Source organism: Urocitellus parryii, chromosome 4 (genome assembly GCF_045843805.1).
Source record: "Urocitellus parryii isolate mUroPar1 chromosome 4, mUroPar1.hap1, whole genome shotgun sequence".
Lineage (NCBI taxonomy): Eukaryota > Metazoa > Chordata > Mammalia > Rodentia > Sciuridae > Urocitellus > Urocitellus parryii.
This window is the reverse complement of record NC_135534.1, coordinates 105,856,212-105,876,909: the sequence shown is the minus strand read 5'-3', so window position 1 is coordinate 105,876,909 and position 20,698 is coordinate 105,856,212. Positions and strand designations below refer to the sequence as shown.

Sequence of the window (20,698 nt, the reverse complement as noted above, 5' to 3'; positions counted from 1 at the left end):
GAAGTCACCTCCTACCCACGTGTACCATACAAGAGGCCACCTCCTGAGATACAGGTCCCCCACAGAGTAGAAGTAGCACCTAGACCCTCTCCCACCCCCAATTTAGTACAGGTGCCAGGGGGCAGGAAGTGCCAATGGGGTGGCAGGCAGAGACCAGATATATTTGGGCCCGGTGGGGCTAATTCCAGCTACCACCGCCTGCCCTACTAGCTCCTGAGCTCCTTTCCTTCCTGTGAAACCAGAGCTGGGTTGGGCCTAGCTCAGGATTTCGGTGGATTTAAAGAGGCAGCACCATCCCTGCCAGCTGGGCTTCTTCTCCCCCTCCCCAGGTAGGGTCTGGGACGGAGAGAGTGACAGAGAGCCTAGCACAGTACTCTTGCCCCGGGTTAACCCCTGGCCCTGGCCTCTGTTGGGGTACCAGGCTTTTGGCACTCCTCTCTCCCAAAGCCTTGGGCGGGTGGGGTGGGCGGGGGTGGGCTGTGGTTTCCTGTGTTGGCTGTTTGTGCCTGGCCCAGAGTGCCCGCTGCCTGCCTGGGCTTCCTGCCCTGTCTTGTTTCCTTGTGCCCCCCACCCTCTCGCCACCCCTCCCCTCAAGGGGAGGAACAGCCAGGGATTGGGCAGCAGTCTTTGGGGGCACCCCTCTGCCAGGGCATGATTACTTCCCCAGGCCTGGCTACACTGGTAATGGTTGAAGGAGCCAAGAGAAATGAGGTGACCTCAGGCCTGTCCAGGCAATGCCACTTGTCCCTGCAGGCTCCAGAAGGGACAGTGGACCAGTTTGGGCAGAACTGCCTTCCCCCAGGCACTGTGTTCAAAGATCCCAGACTGGAGAGGTCTAGGACCAGGAGTTTCCTTGGTTCTGCAGGGTTAGAGTTGCCTGACCTTACCCTGGGGCTATAGGTGGAGTGGGGCTGGAAACTCCCAGGCAAAACCTCCCAAGCAAAAATGGTTGATTTGCATGGTCTCCTTTAGCTCGGTGTGGGGGGAAATGGGGAAAGTTGCAAGGAACCAGAGCCAGGGGAAGACCCTCAGAGCCTGGAAGTCCCCATATAGAGGGTCCCTGAGCAACACCTTGGTCCTTGAGCAGATTTCCTGCTGGGCTATGAATCCTTGACCTCCCCACCCCGCTGAGTCACCACCTCAGGAAGAGGAAGTGACCTGAGTGGTAGAGGAGAGGTCTAAGGACCAGGGAGTCCTGACACCCAAGAGAAAGGAGACTTGGGGACTTGTCTTGGGGGCTGTATCTCCTTGAGCCAGAGGCCAAGGATCTGATCCCAGTTACCCTCAGTAGGGCCCTATCCTTCTTCCCTTCATGGGGTTCCTAGCTGCTCATTTTCCTCTTATAGAGGTGCCTTCACACTTTGTGTGGGTACATGGTCCCTTCAAAGCATTTTCTGGTTGCTTCTTTGGGGTGTTCCCCCCCACACCCCTGTGATGCTGAGGATGGAATCTAGGCCTTGGGCATGCTGATCAAGTGCTCTAACTTCTCAGTGAGGGGCATCTCCAGCCTGAGGGTGATTTCCAGCAGGGCAATGTGACTGACCCTGACCTGTAAGCCAGTTGGTCAACCAAGCAATTTCCCCGCTGGTGTGTGAATGCCTGCCCTGCCTTTAGCAGTCTATCCACCTGGAGGTTCTGGGCACTGAGCCTTCCTGGTTTCTCTCCTCTACCTGGGGTCAGGCCCATTTTGACCCTTAGGCAGCTGGCTCGCACCCTCTAGTTACACAGCCAGGGCAGTGATCTTAGGCTTTCTCAGCCATCTTGCCTCGAGGCACATTCTTCTGGGTATGCTACTGGCCTTTCACTCAGGTGACTTGCACCTGCTCCCTGTTTGTGAGCACATGTCGCCTCCCTCCACCTATTGCCCAAAAGTTTCCAGAGTTCCCTTCCTTTCTTTTCACTGTTTAGGGGCTCCAGACCTACTGCTAGGAAGGCCCCTTCATTGTTTAAAAACCTCCCACCAGGAATCAGCTCTCCTGCCTTCCCTGGCCAGGTCTTCCCAGTGTCTTCTGGGACTGTGTGAAGGAGGTGGGGGTCCTTGGGAGCTGGGGCCAACTCCTGAGGGGTTGAGGGGGGAGGTGTGAGATGGGAAAGTCCTGACTCATCCGTGCTTGACTCAGCTGGGGCTGGGTGGGAGCAGGGAGTGGAGGCCTAGAGGAGAGGGCAACTCAAAGAATCTTCTGGAGAGGAGCCTTAGCCTCACTGGGGCCACTGGAGAGGACTAATTTTCTACCAGCTCCTCTACAAATATTACAGGTTCCCAAATTTTGAGGTTGTTAACAGAAGTTAGTGGGTGGCCTTTGCCTTACCCTGACCCCCTTACACTGGATGGGACACAGCAACTGGAATGTAGGAAGTCTGCTTATCTGGTGTAGGCTCAGATGAACAGTCATGGCTCCCAGGTGACAAAGCAGTGCCTGAGGTCCTGTACCAATGCTGTCACCTGAACCCAAAGCAAATCATTTCCTTACCCCAGACCTCAGTTTCCTCATTGTGAAATGGGGGTAGTTTCAAAAATCTACCAGGGGGTGAGGTGAGAGCCTGGAATACCTTTCAACCATAGGCCCATCCCTAAGCCCAGGTGTCTCCAGTGACTTCTGCCTCTGCTTTTCACTGTTTTGATGGGGGCTTAGGCGCCAGGGTGGGGGTGGGTTTTCTTCCCAGCCCGGCTATGGACTTTGGAACCTTCCCTGAGGAGCCTTTCTCTCTAGAGGCACGGCTGGAGTGGGGAAAGTCTATGTGTTCTTGGGTGAAGTTAGGGTTAGACTCCCACAGGGTGGCGGGTGGGGCCCCCTCCACCCGAGGTCCCAGACTAGGCTCCCGCAGCCACACAGGGAGCTTCGGGAGTGTGCACGGGTGTGTCTGGTCGGGCCTGTCACCGGACGACGCTCCTGAGGCCAAGACTCCTCCCCTTCCCTCCCCCACCTTTTACCGGGATCTGCTGCTGAAGGAGGGGGAGGGGACCGAGCAGGGGGTGGTTGGGTGAGGCGTCTGTGTTTGTCTAAGTCTGTTTGTTGGTGTATCTATGGCCCTGTGTGTTTCTTTGTGACTGTAAAGCTCAACTTTCTATGGCTCCCTCTTAGCGGGGCCTCAGTCTTCTCATCTGCTGAATGAGTCCTTGAGCTCCCACTCGGCTCGCTGGCGGCCCGGGTGTCTGTGCGCTCCACAGCGGTCGGTGGCCCCTGTCCCAGCAGCGCTGCTGGGGCCTCCCGCATACTTCCACAGGCTGGCCGTGAGCGCGCCTCTAGTTTCCTGGGCTCCGTGCGTGTCTTTGTCTCCCTGTCCACGTGTGAGCTGTGAGAGTGTGAGTCAGAGTTCGGGTACTTGTGGGTCTCTGAGCCCCAGCCCCACGGCGCCAAGGGCCCGCCGCCGGCCGGCGCGCGCAAAGCCCCTCGCGGGACTCGTCCGTGTGTCTGTCCGCGCGCGCGCGCGGACCGCGAAGAACCACGCTGCAGCCCTGTCCTCCTCCTGCTCCCTGCTCCCTGCTCGCTGCCTCGCTGGCTATGTCGCTCGCTCGCTCTGCCTCTCCGCTGGGGCTCTGCCGAAGGGGGCGGGGTGGGGGTGCAGGGCGGGGGGAGGGGAGGCTCCTGCATTCTTGCGGTCGGGGAGGAATCTGAGCCAGCGTTACTGGTCTCCAGAAGAGCCCAGCTGCAGCCCCGGGGCCCCGCCAGGCCTCTCGCTGCCCGCCCGGGCCTGCTGGGATGGGCACGGTCTAGGCCTCGAGCTGGGGGCGGGGCATTGCCCCCCACCCCGGGCCCCTTGGCGGCTGGAGCGCCCAGGGACTGGGCGCAGCGTTGGGGCGGGGCGTGAGGGATTCCCGAGCCTAGGGTGAGGGGCGTGTCAGGGAGCGGGAGTCCCCCAGGGGCCCTGAGCAGACCTCGCGGCCGCCCCACGCGGCACCTTTGCAACCTAGCCTTTTAGTGAATTCTGCGTCTGCAGCCCGTGGGGGGCCAGGGTGGCTTGCTGGAGACTGCAAGCTCCCTGAGGGCAAGGTGCGGGAGGGATGGGGTTAGGCCTGGTCCTGAGGATCGTGACCCGATCTCGTAGTCTTCCTTTTCCAGTCCCACCCTACCTTATCCAGTTCCCTAGTCTCAGGGCTATTGGGTCCTCCCTTCTCCCCTCCCCCTCTCATACCCCCTCCCCAAGTCACAAGTTTTCTCTTTGGGGCTTGTTGCTGCAGTCCGTGCTCCAGTACCGAGTACCTGGCTGGGCCCTGGGCACGCACAGGGGCCGTAGCCCCACTGTGTGTGGGAGCCATGAGGATCCTGGCTAACAAGACAAGGTGTGTGGGTGACGTGGAGGGCGGGATGTGTGTGTGGAGAGCGGGGAAGGGAAGGGTCCAGTGGTGATGGGACCGAGCTGTGTTGGTTTGGGGAGCAAGTCCACCTGGACACCTGGCTCCCGAGCCACCAGTGGACTACAGCCGGGGTGGAGTGGGAAGAAGGCCTAGCCCCAGGCAGGAGCCGCTGTCAACCTTAGCACCCAGGCCCAGGGGACAGCGGGGACTGGCAGCCAGCTATGCCTGCTGCTTCTGGTCCCTTCTAGCTCTTCCCTCCAAAAACGGTTAGAGCAGACCCCCATCCACCCTACTGTGGGGTCCGATGGCGCCCCCTGGCCTCAGTCTAGCTGGGGGTGGAGGCTGGAGTGGGGGTGGTGCCTGCCTCCCTCCTCCTCTCCTGGAGAAGCCGGCAGACAGGGCCAGGCGGCAGCAGCAGGACAGCAGAGCTGAAATAAATCTGAGCTGGTGTGGAATGAGGGGGGATAAATATCCTCTCCCGTGATGTGATCTTTCCAGCGGCTATTAATAGGTCTCCGGGGAGGGGGAGGCGGTGGGGGGAGCGGGCTGGAGCTTAAAGGGCCCGCAGCCTAGGCTGCAGGAATCCTTGGCTTCAAGCTGCACTCCCGTCTGCTTGACACGCTGCTCCCCTCCCCCCTCCTGCTCCTGCCTGCCCGCCAGGCCTGCCGGCCCACCCTCTTCAGGTCTTCCCCTCTTGTTCTGGGGAGCTGTCTGGACCAGTGGGTACCACTCTCAAGTGTGCTTTCCCTACCTCCCCAGGGGAGTGGGGCTGGGACATGAGCAGTGCCGCACAGGTCCTGTGTTCCTTCTCTGCCTGTGTTGGGACACATGGGAGTTGAGGTTTGGGACCTCAGAAAGAATCTGAAGACAATAAACCCTAGAAGAGAGGGTGCCAAAGTATTGGTTAGGAGCTGGGGGACAGGTTTGCCAGAGAAGTTTGCAGTCTGATGGATACTGGGCCTGTAGTGGGCAATTTCTGTCAACTGCAGACCCTGGTTTTCATTTGAATTGTGGGAGCTGTGGGGAGGTTGCCCCATCTCCCTTCCCCAAGGTGGGCAAGGGCATCAACTCTTGTCTGAGGGTCCATGGAGGGAGATAGGGAATAGCTGGTGGTCTTGAGATGCTACTCATCCCCCCATATCCACCATTAATTAAGACAGGATGGGACAATTAAAATCCAGGCATACCTAGTCCCTAGTAAGGTTAACATTTCACATCTCTCCTACCTTCTCCCAGGTTACCCCACCCCAGGAGGAGAGAAGCTCCAGGGAGCCCGCCGCTGTCTCCCCGCGGCCACTGCCCCCCTGCCCCAGCCAAGCCAATGCACCCAGAAAATAAATTGACCAATCATGGCAAGACAGGGAATGGCGGGGCCCAATCCCAGCACCAGAATGTGAACCAAGGACCCACCTGCAACCTGGGCTCGAAGGGCGTGGGGGCGGGGAGCCATGGGGCCAAAGCCAACCAGATCTCACCTAGCAACTCAAGTCTGAAGAACCCCCAAGCAGGGGTGCCCTCTTTCAGCTCGCACAAGGGCAAGGTGAAGCGGGAGCGGAGCGTGTCTGTGGACTCTGGAGAGCAGCGGGAGGCTGGGACCCCATCCCTGGATTCAGAGGCCAAAGGTACCTCATTTCATTATCCTCAAAACCTTTGCAACATCTAATCCAAGCCTAAATTGGCCAGGAGACCATCTCTCTGCCCGTTTGCCTAATCCTCATCCCATGTCTCTCTAGTATTTACGTACTGGCACCTTTCCCTTATCCCCATCCCACCCGTGGAAGGGCCACACAGAATGATGGGCTTCTGGTCTCATTCTGTCCTGCCTTCCCACCACAGACCCACACACCTCCCCAAACCTCCTGGTCGCCTGGCTCCTGGCTAGTGAGAACTGTTTGGGAACAGGCACTGGGGCCTGGAAGGGTGGATACAGCTTCCCCCTCCCCCCCAGCCCTAATTAGAACCAGTTGTGGTTGGGGATTATGCTGTGCTTGGTGTTGGGGGGGGAGGGGAGACAGGCAGCTGGGGCTGGAGACAGAAATCAGAAACAAATGGTGGTGTGGTGGGGGCTATGAACTGGCAAAGTGCCCACCATGGTCTGGGCAGTGCCCTCTGGGGTGTGGCATCTGGAGAACGGGCTTGGGAGGGACCCTGGGTTGGGGAGAACAGGACCTCTGGGCATTCAGTCTTACCCCTGCCTGCCTGCATCCTGCCTGAGCAGAAGTGGCACCCCGGAGTAAGCGGCGCTGTGTCCTGGAGCGGAAGCAGCCATACAGTGGGGACGAATGGTGCTCTGGACCTGACAGTGAAGAGGATGACAAGCCCATTGGGGCCACCCACAGTGAGTGTCCATTGATGCCATGATGCTGTGGCTCATGGTTTCCCCAGGGATGGCTGCCCTAAGGAAGCCTCCTACTTGAGTCTGGGAAAAAATATCAAGAGCTAGGATTCCAGGCTTCCTCTCTCCTATCTACCTCTTAGACTGTCTCCTGAACTGTGATAGTCTAGCCTCTACCTTCCCTGCGCTCAGTGGCTGTCTCTCCTTAGGGACCCCTGTGGGGTGGGGCTCTCTTAGGTGGCTACTTTCTTGTCCAACTCACCTGAACCTTTACCATGAATTCCTGGCCTATGCTGCCATCTACTGGTCAGCAGAGAGAGGTGAGGCTCGAACCTCACTGGGAGTTTGGACAAGTTGGATCTGCTGTGCAAAGCAGTGTTAAGCCTGGATGTGAGTTGACACTTGGCTGGATCTCTGATGCCCTTCCCTAACCTCTGACTGACTCCAGCAAGTACCTGGGGTGTGTTACTAGGAAGAGGAGTGGTGGTTGTGGATAGATGCCCACTCCTCATGTTCTTTTATCGATCAATGTATACCTGGGCCTTCGTGAGTAATGGGGAGAACGGGCACAGCCACTGATCTTAGGAAGCCTGCATTAATTTATTTGGTGCTTTTCCTTCAAAATTTACATCTTTTTTTTTTTTTTATGGGGTTGGGGGCAACTTAATGCATAAGAAACTAGCCAGAAGCTGGGGATGATGCCACACACCTGTAATCCTAGTGACTTGGAAGACAGAGGCAGGAGGATCACAAGTTCGAGGACAGCCTCAGCAACTTAGCGAGATCCTGTCCAAAATAAAATATGAAAAAGGGTCTGGGGGGCTGGGGTTGTGGCTTAGTGGTAACACACTTGCCTGGCATGGGTGAGGCACTGAGTTCGATTGTCAGCACTGCAAATAAATAAATAAAGGTCCATCAACATCTAAAAAAAATATTTAAAAAGAAAAAAGGGCCTAGGGATGTAGACAGTGTTAAGCACCCTGGGTTCAATCCCCAGTACCAAAAAAAAAAAAAAAAAAACTAAAAGAAAAAAATAGAAATAAAGAAACATCAGAGAATGTTAAGTTGTGAACTTCTTGAAGTTAGGGACCATAGAAAGGAGAAAGAAAAAACATACTGGCCACTTCATTTAATCCTTACATCCTTATTGCAGAGGAGGAAACGGCAAATGTGGAATGATTGCACCATGTTGGGGAGGGAAAACAAACGCTGGCTGGGATTTCAAAGACCATCTAGTCCCAGGTCCCCTCTCTCACGTGGGACTGCCTGGTGGCCCTTGGCCTCTGGCTAAATCCTTCAATGGTAGAACCTTCACTGCTTCCTAGGAGAGGACCCCTCCCACACTTCTCATTCACTTTTGTAATATTAGACTACACCTTGTAGAAACTTTGGAAAATATAGGTAGGCGCAAAGAAATTATACTAAAATTCCATACCAAACCACAATGATTATTTTAGTTTTAATGCTATTGGATTCTTGAAGAGTTCGTAATGGAGGGGCAGAACAGTGCTGACATTAATAGCATAAGGTCAGAGATCAGACTGCCTAGGTTGCATCCTAGAGTCTCCACTTTTTTTTTTTAATATTTATTTTTTATTGTAGTTGGACACAATACCTTTATTATTTTTATGTAGTGCTGAGGATCAAACCCTGAGCCTTGAACACGCTAGGTGAACGTGCTAGGTGAATGCTCTACTGCTGAGCCACAACCCCAGCCCAACCACTTGTTATTTGTATAAATTTTGGGAAAGGACCTCAGTTTCTCCTCTATAATCTTTGCCCAGTGTGGTGGCATATGTCTGTAATCCCAGCTTGGGAAGCTGAGGCAGGAGGATTGCAAGTTCAAAGGCAGCCTCAGCAAAAGCAGGGTGCTAGGCAACTCAGTGAGACTCTGTCTCTAAATAAAACACAAAATAGGGCTGGGGATGTGGCTCAATGTTTGAGTGCCCCTGAGTTCAATTCCCAGTACCCCCCACCAAAATAATAATCTTTATCTCAAAGATAAGAGGTAAGAGGAGTAAGTTCATACATGTAACACACTTAGAACAGCATTAACTTGTATTTTTATTGTTGTACTAGAAAGTTTCTTATTGATATAAACTCTGACTCCTTCCCTATGCCTTGTAGCCAGGAGCCTGTTATGCATGCTGAGTTTATATTGTCTACTTCCCAGGGCAGCCCTCATGCATTGAGGTCTGTTCTCAGGTCTCCCCCAGGACAAACTTCTGGTTCTGCTTTTCTATGTGAAATTGGGGAAACAGGGTCCAGAGCAGAGCCAATATGTGGTGGGTCATTCCGAGGTTTATCCAAGAAGCGATCCTGATGATGAGCTGTCGGAGGGTGCCCCTAGCCTGGCACAGGGAGGCAGCTTTAGGCGGTGGTCTTGTGTTACCTGACAGTACTGTTATTGTCTGCAGGCCAGGGCCTTTGACTGGTTTATCTTGGCATGGGAATGGGTCCACCCACTTACCTAGACCCATTGATATCCAATTGTGGATCTTTTGTAGGCTAGGACTGAGAGTCAAGTTTGTGGCTATGGAATAGAACTTTTGGTGCTGAGAGTAGCGGTTCTATTCTGGGAGTGTTCCCAGTGTGTCAGCCCGTGATATTATGAAATATGTATTTGATCTTGCCCTATTTCCTGGCATACAACTCCTCAAATCTTTGGAATCTCCACAGTGATGTGTGTTTTTATATGCTAATTAGTTCACTGGTGGCTGGCAGCTCTTAGATAGCTTCTGCATGGGGACTGGTCTCTAGACAGACCAAGACAGGATTGGACTCTCTGTCCCATTCTCTAACCTGCTGGGCAGGGGAGACTGAGGGTTGAGCTGACCACCCGTGGCCGCTTTGGTATATTATATAGTATTATATAGTTATATAACTCGGTGGTTCCTGGAAGTTTGCACCTGTGGAAAGAGGGTGGAAGCTGTGCACCCCTTCCCTCATACCTTGCCCTCTGCAGTTCTTCATCTGTCTCCTTTTGTAATGTCTTTTATGATATAAACCAGTAAAGGGAAGTAAAATGTTTCCCTGAGTTCTGTGAGCTGCTTTAGCAGATTAGTAGAATCTCAGGAGTGGGTCATGGGAACGCCAGTTTGTAGGTCATTCAGAGATAGACAACTCAGGGCTTGCAGTTGGCTTGGCATTGGAATCAGGTGGGGGAAGAGGTGGTGGTGGTGGTGGTGGTATTGGTATTGTGGGCTGGAGCCTTTAACTTGTTCAATTAAATGCTATTGCAGGTAGATAATGTTAGAATTGAAATGAACTAGAGGCCACCCAGCTGGAGTCTGCTCCTGCAGAATTGATTGATTGGTTGTTGGTGGGGAGAAATCCCCACATAATTCTTGGTGACCAGAAGTCTGCATTTACTGTTTTGTGAGAGGAGAGGGAAAATAGTTTATTTTTCTACATAGCCTTTCTAACCTTCTCCATTTTTCAAATGGATTTTTTTTTTTTTTACTTGTGCCATAGTAAATATATTTCTTTGATCTATCCCTTGTACAGGCTGGTAAAATAGTGTTCCCATTGTGTAGATGAAGAAGCTGAGGCTTAGAGGGAGAACATGTCTTGTTCATAAATCACCAAGTCAGTTAGTGGTGGGGCTAGGATGAATCATTGAATCATCAATTCATGAAACTTCTTTACTTTCTCTGTGCCTGAGTTACTAGACAGTACATAGACACACACACACACAGACCACAGCAGGAAGGGTCAGAACAGCTAAGGAGGACTTTGGTATGCCTACCCTGGGTTCAAATCCTGGCTCCGCATTAGCTGGGTGTGTGACCTTAGGTGAGTCAGTTCATCCCTGCCAGGCTTGTTTCTTCCTCTGTAACCTGGAGTGTGATGCATTCCTTCCAAAGGTGTGTCGATTACATGAAATCACAACTGTAAGTATCCAGAACACCAGGCATGTGGGAGCCTATTGGTAAGGGCCACGTTTTCCCTCTCCCTCCTCTCCCTGTGGACGCCACTCTTGCCATCCTGGGCAAGGACTGAGCTTGGGCAAACAAGATTGGTGAATATACCAGACTGCAGGAACAAAGGACCCTCAGAAAGGCACTGGGAGGCAGTGGGCTTCCTGGGCAGGAGATGCCAGCTGGTTCTCCTTGCATCTGGGACACTCACCCCTTTCCTCTCCTCTCTCTTTTTGCAGATTGTAATGTAGCAGACCCAGCCATGGCGGCCCCACAGCTGGGTCCCAGCCAAACTGCCCAACTGCCCCTCAACGAGAGCAGCGCGCCAGGCCCTCCACATGGCCCCCCACCAGGCCTTCGTCCTGATGCCCCCGGGGGTGGGGGCGGGGGTGTCCCTGGAAAGCCTCCCTCGCAGTTCGTGTATGTCTTCACCACACATCTGGCCAACACGTAAGTGCCTCAGGGGAGACCAGGTCTGCTGTGTCTGCCCAGTGCCCCTCAGCCTGGGGTTCCAAGTGAGCGTGTACAGGGGGGCAGGGTAGGCTGGGTGAGGTGGGGGGCTCCCTCCTACCCACCTCTCTGAGCTGACCGTGCCTGGTTCTCTGCTGCAGGGCTGCAGAGGCGGTGTTGCAGGGCCGGGCAGACTCCATCCTTGCCTACCACCAGCAGAATGTGCCCCGGGCCAAGCTTGACCAGGTGAGTGTGGTGCCGGGTTTGGCTATGAGATTGATTAGGATGTCCCTTACCTATCTTACACTCTGCTTTTGTCCACCTGCAGGCCCCCAAAGTGCCACCCACCCCAGAACCGCTGCCCTTGAGCACACCGTCAGCAGGTACCCCACAGTCCCAGCCACCTCCACTGCCGCCGCCACCACCCCCAGCCCCTGGCAGTGCCCCACCTGCTCTGCCCCCGGAGGGACCTCCTGAGGACACCAGTCAGGACTTGGCCCCCAACTCGGTGGGAGCTGCCAGCACAGGTGGTGGGACTGGGGGCACCCACCCTAACACCCCGACTGCTGCCACCACAAACAACCCTCTGCCTCCCGGAGGAGACCCCAGCAGTGCCCCTGGCCCCACCCTGCTGGGGGAGGCTGCACCCACCGGCAATGGGCAGCGCAGCCTGGTGGGCTCCGAGGGCCTGTCCAAAGAGCAGCTAGAGCATCGGGAGCGTTCCCTGCAGACGCTGAGAGACATTGAGCGGCTGCTGCTCCGCAGTGGAGAGACTGAGCCCTTCCTCAAGGGGCCCCCAGGAGCAGCCAGTGAGGGGGGCCCACCAGCACAAGCCCCGCCTGCCCCCCAGCAGCCACCCACAGCCCCTCCTAGTGGGCTAAAGAAGTATGAGGAACCCTTGCAGTCCATGATTTCACAGACACAGAGCCTCGGGGGTCCACCACTGGAGCATGAAGTGCCTGGGCACCCCCCAGGAGGGGACATGGGCCAGCAGATGAACATGATGATGCAGAGGCTAGGCCAGGATAGCCTGACGCCTGAGCAAGTGGCATGGCGCAAGCTGCAGGAAGAGTACTATGAGGAGAAGCGGCGGAAAGAGGAGCAGATTGGACTGCATGGGGGTCGCCCTCTGCAGGACATGATGGGCATGGGAGGCATGATGGTGAGGGGGCCCCCGCCTCCCTACCACAGCAAGCCTGGGGACCAGTGGCCACCTGGAATGGGCGCACAGCTGCGGGGGCCCATGGACGTCCAAGATCCCATGCAGCTCCGGGGAGGACCTCCCTTCCCTGGTCCCCGTTTCCCAGGCAACCAGATGCAACGGGTGCCTGGGTTTGGGGGCATGCAGAGTATGCCCATGGAGGTACCCATGAATGCCATGCAGAGGCCTGTGAGGCCAGGCATGGGCTGGACTGAAGACTTGCCCCCTATGGGGGGACCCAGCAATTTTGCCCAGAATGCTGTGCCCTACCCAGGTGGGCAGGGTGAGGCGGAGCGATTCATGACCCCTCGGGTTAGGGAGGAGCTGCTACGGCACCAGTTGCTGGAAAAGCGGTCAATGGGCATGCAGCGGCCCCTGGGTATGGCCAGCAGCGGCATGGGGCAGAGCATGGAGATGGAGCGGATGATGCAAGCACACCGACAGATGGATCCTTCCATGTTTCCTGGGCAGATGTCTGGTGGTGAAGGCCTGGCAGGAACACCTATGGGCATGGAGTTTGGTGGAGGTCGTGGCCTCCTGAGCCCACCCATGGGGCAGACTGGGCTGAGGGAGGTGGACCCACCCATGGGGCCAGGCAACCTCAACATGAACATGAACGTGAACATGAACATGAACATGAACCTGAACGTGCAGATGACCCCGCAGCAACAAATGCTGATGTCGCAGAAGATGCGGGGTCCTGGGGACATGATGGGGCCTCAGGGCCTCAGTCCTGAGGAGATGGCCCGGGTTCGGGCTCAGAATAGCAGTGGCATGATGGGCGGTCCACAGAAGATGCTAATGCCTTCACAGTTTCCCAACCAGGGCCAGCAGGGATTCTCTGGGGGCCAGGCACCTTACCAAGCCATGCCCCAGGACTTGGGCAACACCCAAGACATGTTTAGCCCTGACCAGAGCTCAATGCCCATGGGCACTGTGGGTACCACTCGGCTCAGCCACATGCCTCTGCCCCCTGCATCCAATCCTCCTCCTGGGTCTGTGCATTCAGCCCCCAGTCGGGGACTGGGCAGACGGCCCTCAGACCTCACCATCAGTATTAATCAGATGGGCTCGCCGGGCATGGGGCACCTAAAGTCACCCACCCTTAGCCAGGTGCACTCACCCCTGGTCACTTCACCCTCCGCCAACCTCAAGTCACCCCAGACTCCCTCGCAGATGGTGCCCTTGCCTTCCGCCAACCCTCCAGGACCTCTCAAATCGCCCCAGGTCCTCAGCTCCTCCCTCAATGTCCGTTCACCCACCGGCTCACCAAGCAGGCTCAAGTCTCCCTCCATGGCGGTGCCTTCTCCAGGCTGGGTGGCTTCGCCCAAGACAGCCATGCCCAGCCCCGGGGTCTCCCAGAATAAGCAGCCGCCTCTCAACATGAACTCTTCTTCCACCCTGGGCAACATGGAACAGGGTGAGTCAGCTGGATAGGCCAGCGGGGTTACTGGACTCCAGTTGGGCACTTCTGTGGTGGGTAGGCATGGGTTGGGTCAGGTGGTGGTAGTGGTGTTGAACTTTGTCTTAGGTACCATGTACATGTCCCAGGCATTTTGAGGGGTCACACTTGGGACTTGGGATCTCCCCACTGCCTGGGGCCCTGAGGCTACAGGAATTGCTTTGAATATGGGTGGGCTGTGGTGGTTGTGAGGGGCCTGTGTTCAGTGGGATGTAGCTGTGCCTGGTGAAGTTAGGTGGAGATTTGGTGGGCTGACCTCTTCCTAAACCCCTATTAAGAGCAGCAAATTCACTTTCCTCTCTCCAGTCACTCCCCACTTACTTTGTCTCCCTGCTTCTATAGGTGCCCTCCCGCCTAGCGGCCCTCGGAGCAGCTCCTCAGCGCCTCCTGCCAATCCTCCCAGCGGCCTCATGAACCCCAGCCTACCATTCACTTCCTCCCCAGATCCCACACCTTCCCAGAACCCCCTGTCACTGATGATGTCCCAGATGTCCAAGTACGCCATGCCCAGCTCCACCCCGCTCTACCACAATGCTATCAAGACCATCGCCACCTCAGACGACGAGCTGCTGCCTGACCGGCCCCTGCTACCCCCTCCTCCACCATCCCAGGGCTCCGGGCCAGGTGCGAGGACAGGCAGGGGCCACCGGGAGTGGGAAGAGTGGGCATGGCCGGGAGTCGCCCCTGTGGTCGTGCTGGCGTCTCCATGCTTCCACAGGGCTCTAGGCATTGGTGTGAGGTCCGGGGCCCTGTTCCCATTCTGGTAGTCATTCAGTGAAACCCAGCCCACAGCACTCAAGTGGTCTTTTCTGCATCCCACACTGTGTCCATGGCAAATGGGGCCAGATCTTGGGCTCTTGGCTTTTAGCTTAAATTTTCCCAGTCCCTTCCCTTGCAACCAAGGGCAGCTGGCCAGTGGTAAAAGGTGGGGAGTGGGGAGAAGGACTGGTTCTGTCTCCCCCAGCTGGTGCACACAGTTCTGACCTCCTTGTCCTCTTTCTTACAGGTATCAGCAACAACCAGCCCAACCAGATGCACCTGAACTCCGCTGCTGCCCAGAGCCCCATGGGCATGAACCTGGCAGGCCAGCAGCCCCTGTCCCATGAGCCCCCACCTACCATGTTGCCCTCTCCCACCCCTCTGGGCTCCAACATTCCACTGCACCCCAATGCACAGGGGACAGGAGGGCCTCCCCAAAACTCAATGATGATGGCTCCAGGGGGCCCAGACTCCCTGAGTGCCCCCTGTGGCCCTGTGCCCAGCTCCTCCCAAATGATGCCCTTCCCCCCTCGGCTGCAGCAGCCCCATGGTGCCATGGCCCCTGCTGGGGGTGGGGGCGGGGGACCTGGCCTGCAGCAGCACTACCCTTCAGGCATGCCCCTGCCTCCGGAGGACCTGCCCACCCAGCCGCCGGGCCCCATGCCCCCCCAACAGCATCTAATGGGCAAAGGCATGGCTGGGCGCATGGGAGACGCATACCCACCAGGGGTGCTCCCTGGGGTGGCATCAGTGCTGAACGACCCTGAGCTGAGCGAGGTGATCCGGCCCACCCCGACGGGGATCCCTGAGTTCGACTTGTCAAGGATCATCCCCTCTGAGAAGCCAAGCAGCACCCTCCAGTACTTCCCCAAGAGTGAGAACCAGCCCCCCAAGGCCCAGCCCCCCAATCTGCATCTCATGAACCTGCAGAACATGATGGCGGAACAGACCCCGTCTCGGCCCCCCAACCTCCCGGGCCAGCAGGGCGTCCAACGGGGGCTCAACATGTCCATGTGCCACCCTGGACAGATGTCCTTGCTGGGAAGGACAGGTGTGCCCCCACAGCAGGGCATGGTGCCCCACGGCCTGCACCAGGGGGTCATGTCCCCACCACAAGGCCTCATGACCCAGCAGAATTTCATGCTGATGAAGCAACGGGGTGTGGGAGGCGAGGTCTACAGCCAGCCCCCCCATATGCTCTCCCCACAGGGCTCCCTCATGGGCCCCCCTCCCCAGCAGAACCTCATGGTGTCCCACCCCCTGCGGCAGCGCAGTGTGTCTCTGGACAGCCAGATGGGCTACCTCCCAGCGCCGGGCAGCATGGCCAACCTGCCCTTCTAGTCGTCCCCTTGGGGGCTGAAGCTGGGCAATATTGCAAATATGCTAACCTTAAAAAAGTTTCTTCCCTCCAGTGTTGGGATGGCCTGGGTCCAGGGTTGGGGTGGAGGGGTGGGAAGGGGCTTGTGTGGGGAGTGGCATTTGTGGAAACCAGATGTGCTGGCAGCTTAGGGGGAAGTGGCAGAGTGGGGTGGGGGATTTGGGGTTGGGGTTTGTTCAGTTTCTGCCTCCAGGACTGCCCCTCCCTTCCCTCCCGATTCCTATGGAACCTCTATTTTCCCTCTTTCTCTGCACCACCCCCACTTTCAACTACGCTTTGGGTCCTTGGGGGAGAGGTGAAGGAGAGGAAGGGTCTCCCCTTTTTGTGCCGCTTTCTCATTGCCCAAGCTCCACTTCTCTCCTCTTGGTTTCTCTGCTCCTCCCAGTTTTCCTTCTGTCTTTTCCTGCCTCATTTCCTTTCCCTGCTGACGTGGCTGACCCCTTCTCCCAACCCCCTCTGCAGGCGGCTGGCCAGGTGGGCAGGTGCCAGCCGGAGCTGTAAATAGAGCGCTGCGCTTTTGTGCTGGTTTGTGCGTGTGCTGTATTTCTGTGTTTTGATAGAAGTCACACAAAAAAAGAAACAAAGGATAAAAGAAACCCTTTCCCCTTCTTCAGATGATTGCCCCCTCCATTCCCCTGGACCCAGGGACATGCAGTCCTACACACCCACCCCTCCGTTTGTAGTGTCTCTGGGTCCATAAAGGATACCATTTCTGTCCCCTCTCCAAATAATAAGACAACAAGATGCCCACACCTAAACTGAGGTCACACCACCGAGGCTTCCACCTGGTGAGTCCTAGCAGGGCTGAGACCCCAGGGTGGCAGCCTGTCCGCTGCTGAGTCATTCAGGGAGAAACGTGTGCACGTGTTTTCCCACACCAGTGACATGGCCCCGGCTTCCTGCTGTGGAGGTCTGGGTGCCCCTGCTGCTACATCTTAGCCAGAACTTGAAGTCCTTTATCCCCAGTCTGGGATGAAGAAAAGGAAGAAGGGGCAGTATCTGGTGGCCCCCTTGAGTGGAGCCACGGATGAGGTGGTATGATGCCACTGGAACCCATGGCTGCAGTAGCCCTGGGCTAGGTAACCCAGGGTGGGGGGGCCCTGACTCTTCCAGAGGCCGCCACCTACTTCTTACCAAAGAAGGAAGGAACAGGGTTTGGCTGAGTCAGTCTGCTCCCCTCCAGCCTCCACCCCCTGAGGATGGAATGGGGGAAGTATTGGAGGGGGCTGGGGAGCATCCTGCCGCCTTGACTCTGCCTGCCCACTTGTTGGCAAGGTTCCTCTGCCCAGGCGCAGCCACTGCCTCCCAACCCCCTCTGCTCTTTCCCAGAAGAGCTCCTTGCCCGCCACTGGTCAGAGCTGAAGCCATACATGACTGGGTGTTTAGCCCCCCTTGGTCCCAGGAGTAAAAAACTTCTCCTTTTCTCACTTCCTTTCCTGCCTTGTGAGGTGGCAGGGCAGTTCCCTGGCTGAGGCCATTTATGCCCTGCCTCCAGGGCCAAGGGTCATTCTAGACAGGGTGACTTCTACCAGGTCCTGGTCCTTAGCCTTCCTGACCTGCAGGCCTGGCCTCGCCTTGGCAGCTGTAACACAAAGGGAATTCACGCCCACTTCTCCCAGTCTGGTGCTGTCCTCTAGGTCCACCATCAGCCAGGTCAAGCGCCGCTTCCTTCTCTGGGGCTGGCTGCAGGCTCCTGACTCCCTTAACACTTCCCAGGGGCCGTGGCCAGGCCCTCTGCATTGGGTAGGGGGGCACCTGTCCTCCATCTGCCCACCCTCCCTCCACCTGGGCCCTATGCCCTGGAGCCCCCACCCCTGTCCCAAGACTGCCCAAAACTATCCTCCTTTAAGTGTTTCCTGCTCTGAGGAGAGGGCTCGGACCACAAAGGGCCCAGGGCCTTCCAGGTCCCCCTCTTCTCTCACCTCCGCCACTAGCTTCCTAAGGTGAACTCCACAGGTCAGCCTTCTTCCCTCCATCCATGGCCATACCCCCAGCCATTTTGTACCATTATATAAATATATATATATAAATATAAATATATAAATACAATATGTGAAGACATCTTCTTGGTTTTTATTTTGAAACAATTTTTAGGCTTGTTCTGGGGGTCTCTGTGCTGCCTGTACTGTATTGACCTGTTTTATAGGTGCCTTTTTATTAAAAAGAGAAAATTCAGAATCCAACCTTTTGCCTTTTTGCTTCTGTGTCTGGCTCCTCCACTGCCCAGCTTGCTCTTGGATGCTGGGAGAAAAGGGGGGATGCCAGGGCTTCCCCTTCATTCTGTGGTAAGGGCACAGTCCCCCAGGCCATACTTCTGATTTCCAATGGAGGCCTCTAGTGGTCCTGACTGATTTTAGTGGAACTGGGCTATCAAGAGGGTCCCCAGCAAATGCAGGAGTCCCTGATCCTCTACCCCAGATAGAGGCTGAGAGGGAGAGTCCAGAGTGAGCGAGGAGTAGCTTCCTCTGGTTCCATCTGACTAGTATCCTCTGAGGGGCTGGGCATGGCTTCCTGGGGCTTGGGGACTTCCCTGCCCAGGTCTGCTTCTCACACTGCCCTGCCTAAGGTGACACCATGGAGTGGGGGGCTGGATGAGATGACTCCAGAGGACCTTTCCAGGGGGCCTCTGTCTCCATTCTTACTCATGGCTAAGGGTCCCCTCTGCTGTGGCCAGGACCCTCTGCTCCAATTTCCATGGCCCCATTGATTGTGAGGAGGGTGGCAAGGAAAGAACGAGTCTGCCTCCTTCCATCAGTGCCCAGAGTTCACCAGGACCCTGGATCCTGCCTCCCCTGGCCCAGTCTGGGAGCTCTCCACCCACCTCTGTCTGGTCCTGGGGCAGACAAGACAGCTGGCTTTGATTGTCCCTCTCTGGGGGCTTCCGTGGGAGTTTTTCCTTTCTTCCACCAGTCTCCTTTGCTGGCTTGCCTTCTGCTGTTCCTTAGGACACTGGCTAGCTTCCTACTTGGAGTCTGTCCTCTGTAATCCAGGACCCCTTGGCATGGGGCCAACCCAGTGCTGTTTTGGTCACTGTCCGTGATCTAAAGAAGATCAGTCCGAGCTTCCTGCTTGGTCAAGACAGCTGCAGAGTTGATCTGGCAGAATGTCCGAATTAAGGAACTAAGAATTGTTAAGGCCACACTCTGTCACTAGCTGGCCATCTCAGTTTTAATTTCTGCTCATCCCCAGTTCCAGCTTCTCCTGGCTCCACTTGGCATGGGGCATGGGAGGAGAGGTGGGTATCTGTGGCAGTCAGCAGCCCTTAAGAGGATGAGAGTATTCTGGGAGGGGATTGACTTTCCCTGTGGCCAGGGCTTTGGCCAGCTAGGGTGGGAGGTGTGTGGAGTCCTCTCAGCCCAGGGTGATGCAGATGGGTACAGAGACCTTTTGCTTTGCTTTTGATCTGCTTTCCCCTCCCTGGACTCCAGCCTAGCCTCAGGGCTGGTGGAAGAGTGACAGGGATGTCCTAGACAGAAGCTGCCTCCCTGCTGGGAGGTAGCCCATGTCACACTCAGGACCCCAGCTCCTGTTGGAAGGGACTCCACCACCACTGCCTGCCCCGAAGAAAGCAGAAACAAAGCAGGGTGCTGGGACCTAGAAGGTGGTGAGGGAGGTGGCATTCTCTGACTCAGACAGACTGCTCTTGCGCCAGCCAGGGAAGAGCTGGCACAGGGAAGCAGGGCCAGTGCAACCCAGCTTGGTCAGAAGTCGAGACAGGTCACTTCGAAACTTCACTCCAGCGAAAGTGTAGAGCATGGGGTTGAGGCAGCAGTGGGCCAGGCCCAGGAACTCGCATATGGTGATGGCCACCGGGAGAGAGCCATTCAGCTCACAGCTGTTGTCCACGGCCTTCAGTCTGGCCAGGGTGTCCAGGAAGATGACAATGTGGTAAGGTGACCAGCAGAGAAAGAAGATGCTTGTCACCAGGATGGCCACTCTGACTGCTTTCTGTCGCTGAGGGCGCCGCTGGGCCTGGCACAGTCTGTGTACCACCCCCACATAGCACCAGCCCATTACCAGCATTGGCAGCAGAAAGCCCCCAACATGGTAGAGGAAGCGGGAGGTAAACCAGGCATTGGTTTCAGCTTGGTTCTCCTGAGGGAAGGTGCAACGTGGCAGGGAGTCATTGCTGTGGGGTTGGCTGACCTTGGCGAAGAGGATCTCCGGCAAAGCGAAGAGGAAGCCTGCCAGCCAGATGGTTGCGCAGGTGATGTGGATGGAGAGGAGGCGGCGGTGACGGTAGGCGTGGACGGCATGAACGATGGCCAGGTAGCGGTCCACAGCGATGCAGGCTAGGAGCAGGCTGCTGCAGTAGAAATTGATCTTGTGCAGAGCAATCACAATTTTGCAGAGGGAGCTTCCCAGGACCCAGCCCACAGAGCCTTCAGCGATAGCAAAGGGCAGGATGAAGACTAGTAGGAGGTCAGCCACCGCCAGGTGGAACAGGAAGGTCTCCGTAGAGCTGCGCGTCTGCCGGTGCCGCTCGAGGATCACCAGCACCAGGATGTTGCCCATCAGGCCCAGGAGGAAGATGAGGCTGTAGGCCACAGGCATGAACACAGCCTTGAAGGAAGTCAGTAGGGGCCCCTCAACTGTGGAGCAGAAGTGACTTTCCAGTAGGGGGGTCTCTGTGCTGTCATTGTAGTTGGCAAACTCCTTGTACTGCAAGGACAAGGAGACAGAAGGGTGAGAAACTGAGACTCCATTTTTCCAGAGGAAGCCTAATGATGCGTATATGTTTTCTATCCCTCCAGGAGGCTTTTGGCCCTATTCTCTCATATGTCCTGCTGATGAAATTCTAATTTTCTTTGGAGTATCCTTGAACAAATCATTTTGTCATTTCTGACTTCCTTTTAAAATTCTTATCTATCTATCTATCTATCTACCTACCTATCT

At 56.2% G+C, this 20,698-nt stretch overlaps 2 protein-coding genes across 4 annotated transcripts in view; one reads left to right on the top strand and one right to left on the bottom strand.

Annotated features, from left to right (window-relative positions):
* The window catches only part of Bcl9l (BCL9 like), a 29,560-nt gene extending 11,617 nt beyond the window's left edge, over positions 1-17,943 (top strand). For 2 of the 3 annotated variants that reach the window (XM_026396319.2, XM_026396318.2), the window contains 8 exons: positions 4,181-4,282; positions 5,534-5,919; positions 6,516-6,635; positions 10,792-11,002; positions 11,164-11,248; positions 11,331-13,623; positions 14,008-14,289; positions 14,672-17,943. In XM_026396319.2, the coding sequence (XP_026252104.2) occupies positions 4,257-4,282; positions 5,534-5,919; positions 6,516-6,635; positions 10,792-11,002; positions 11,164-11,248; positions 11,331-13,623; positions 14,008-14,289; positions 14,672-15,765 (4,497 nt within the window). In that variant the 5' untranslated portion in view covers positions 4,181-4,256 and the 3' untranslated portion in view covers positions 15,766-17,943. The remainder of the gene's footprint in view (positions 1-4,180; positions 4,283-5,533; positions 5,920-6,515; positions 6,636-10,791; positions 11,003-11,163; positions 11,249-11,330; positions 13,624-14,007; positions 14,290-14,671) is intronic. The other variant, XM_026396320.2, reaches the window with a different exon arrangement.
* A 1,453-nt stretch (positions 17,944-19,396) lies between these two features.
* On the bottom strand, positions 19,397-20,479 carry Cxcr5 (C-X-C motif chemokine receptor 5). Its single transcript, XM_026396343.2, has one exon. It carries the CDS (start codon positions 20,354-20,356, stop codon positions 19,397-19,399), a length of 960 nt encoding a protein of 319 aa, XP_026252128.2. The 5' UTR covers positions 20,357-20,479.
* Between the last annotated feature and the right edge of the window lie 219 nt (positions 20,480-20,698).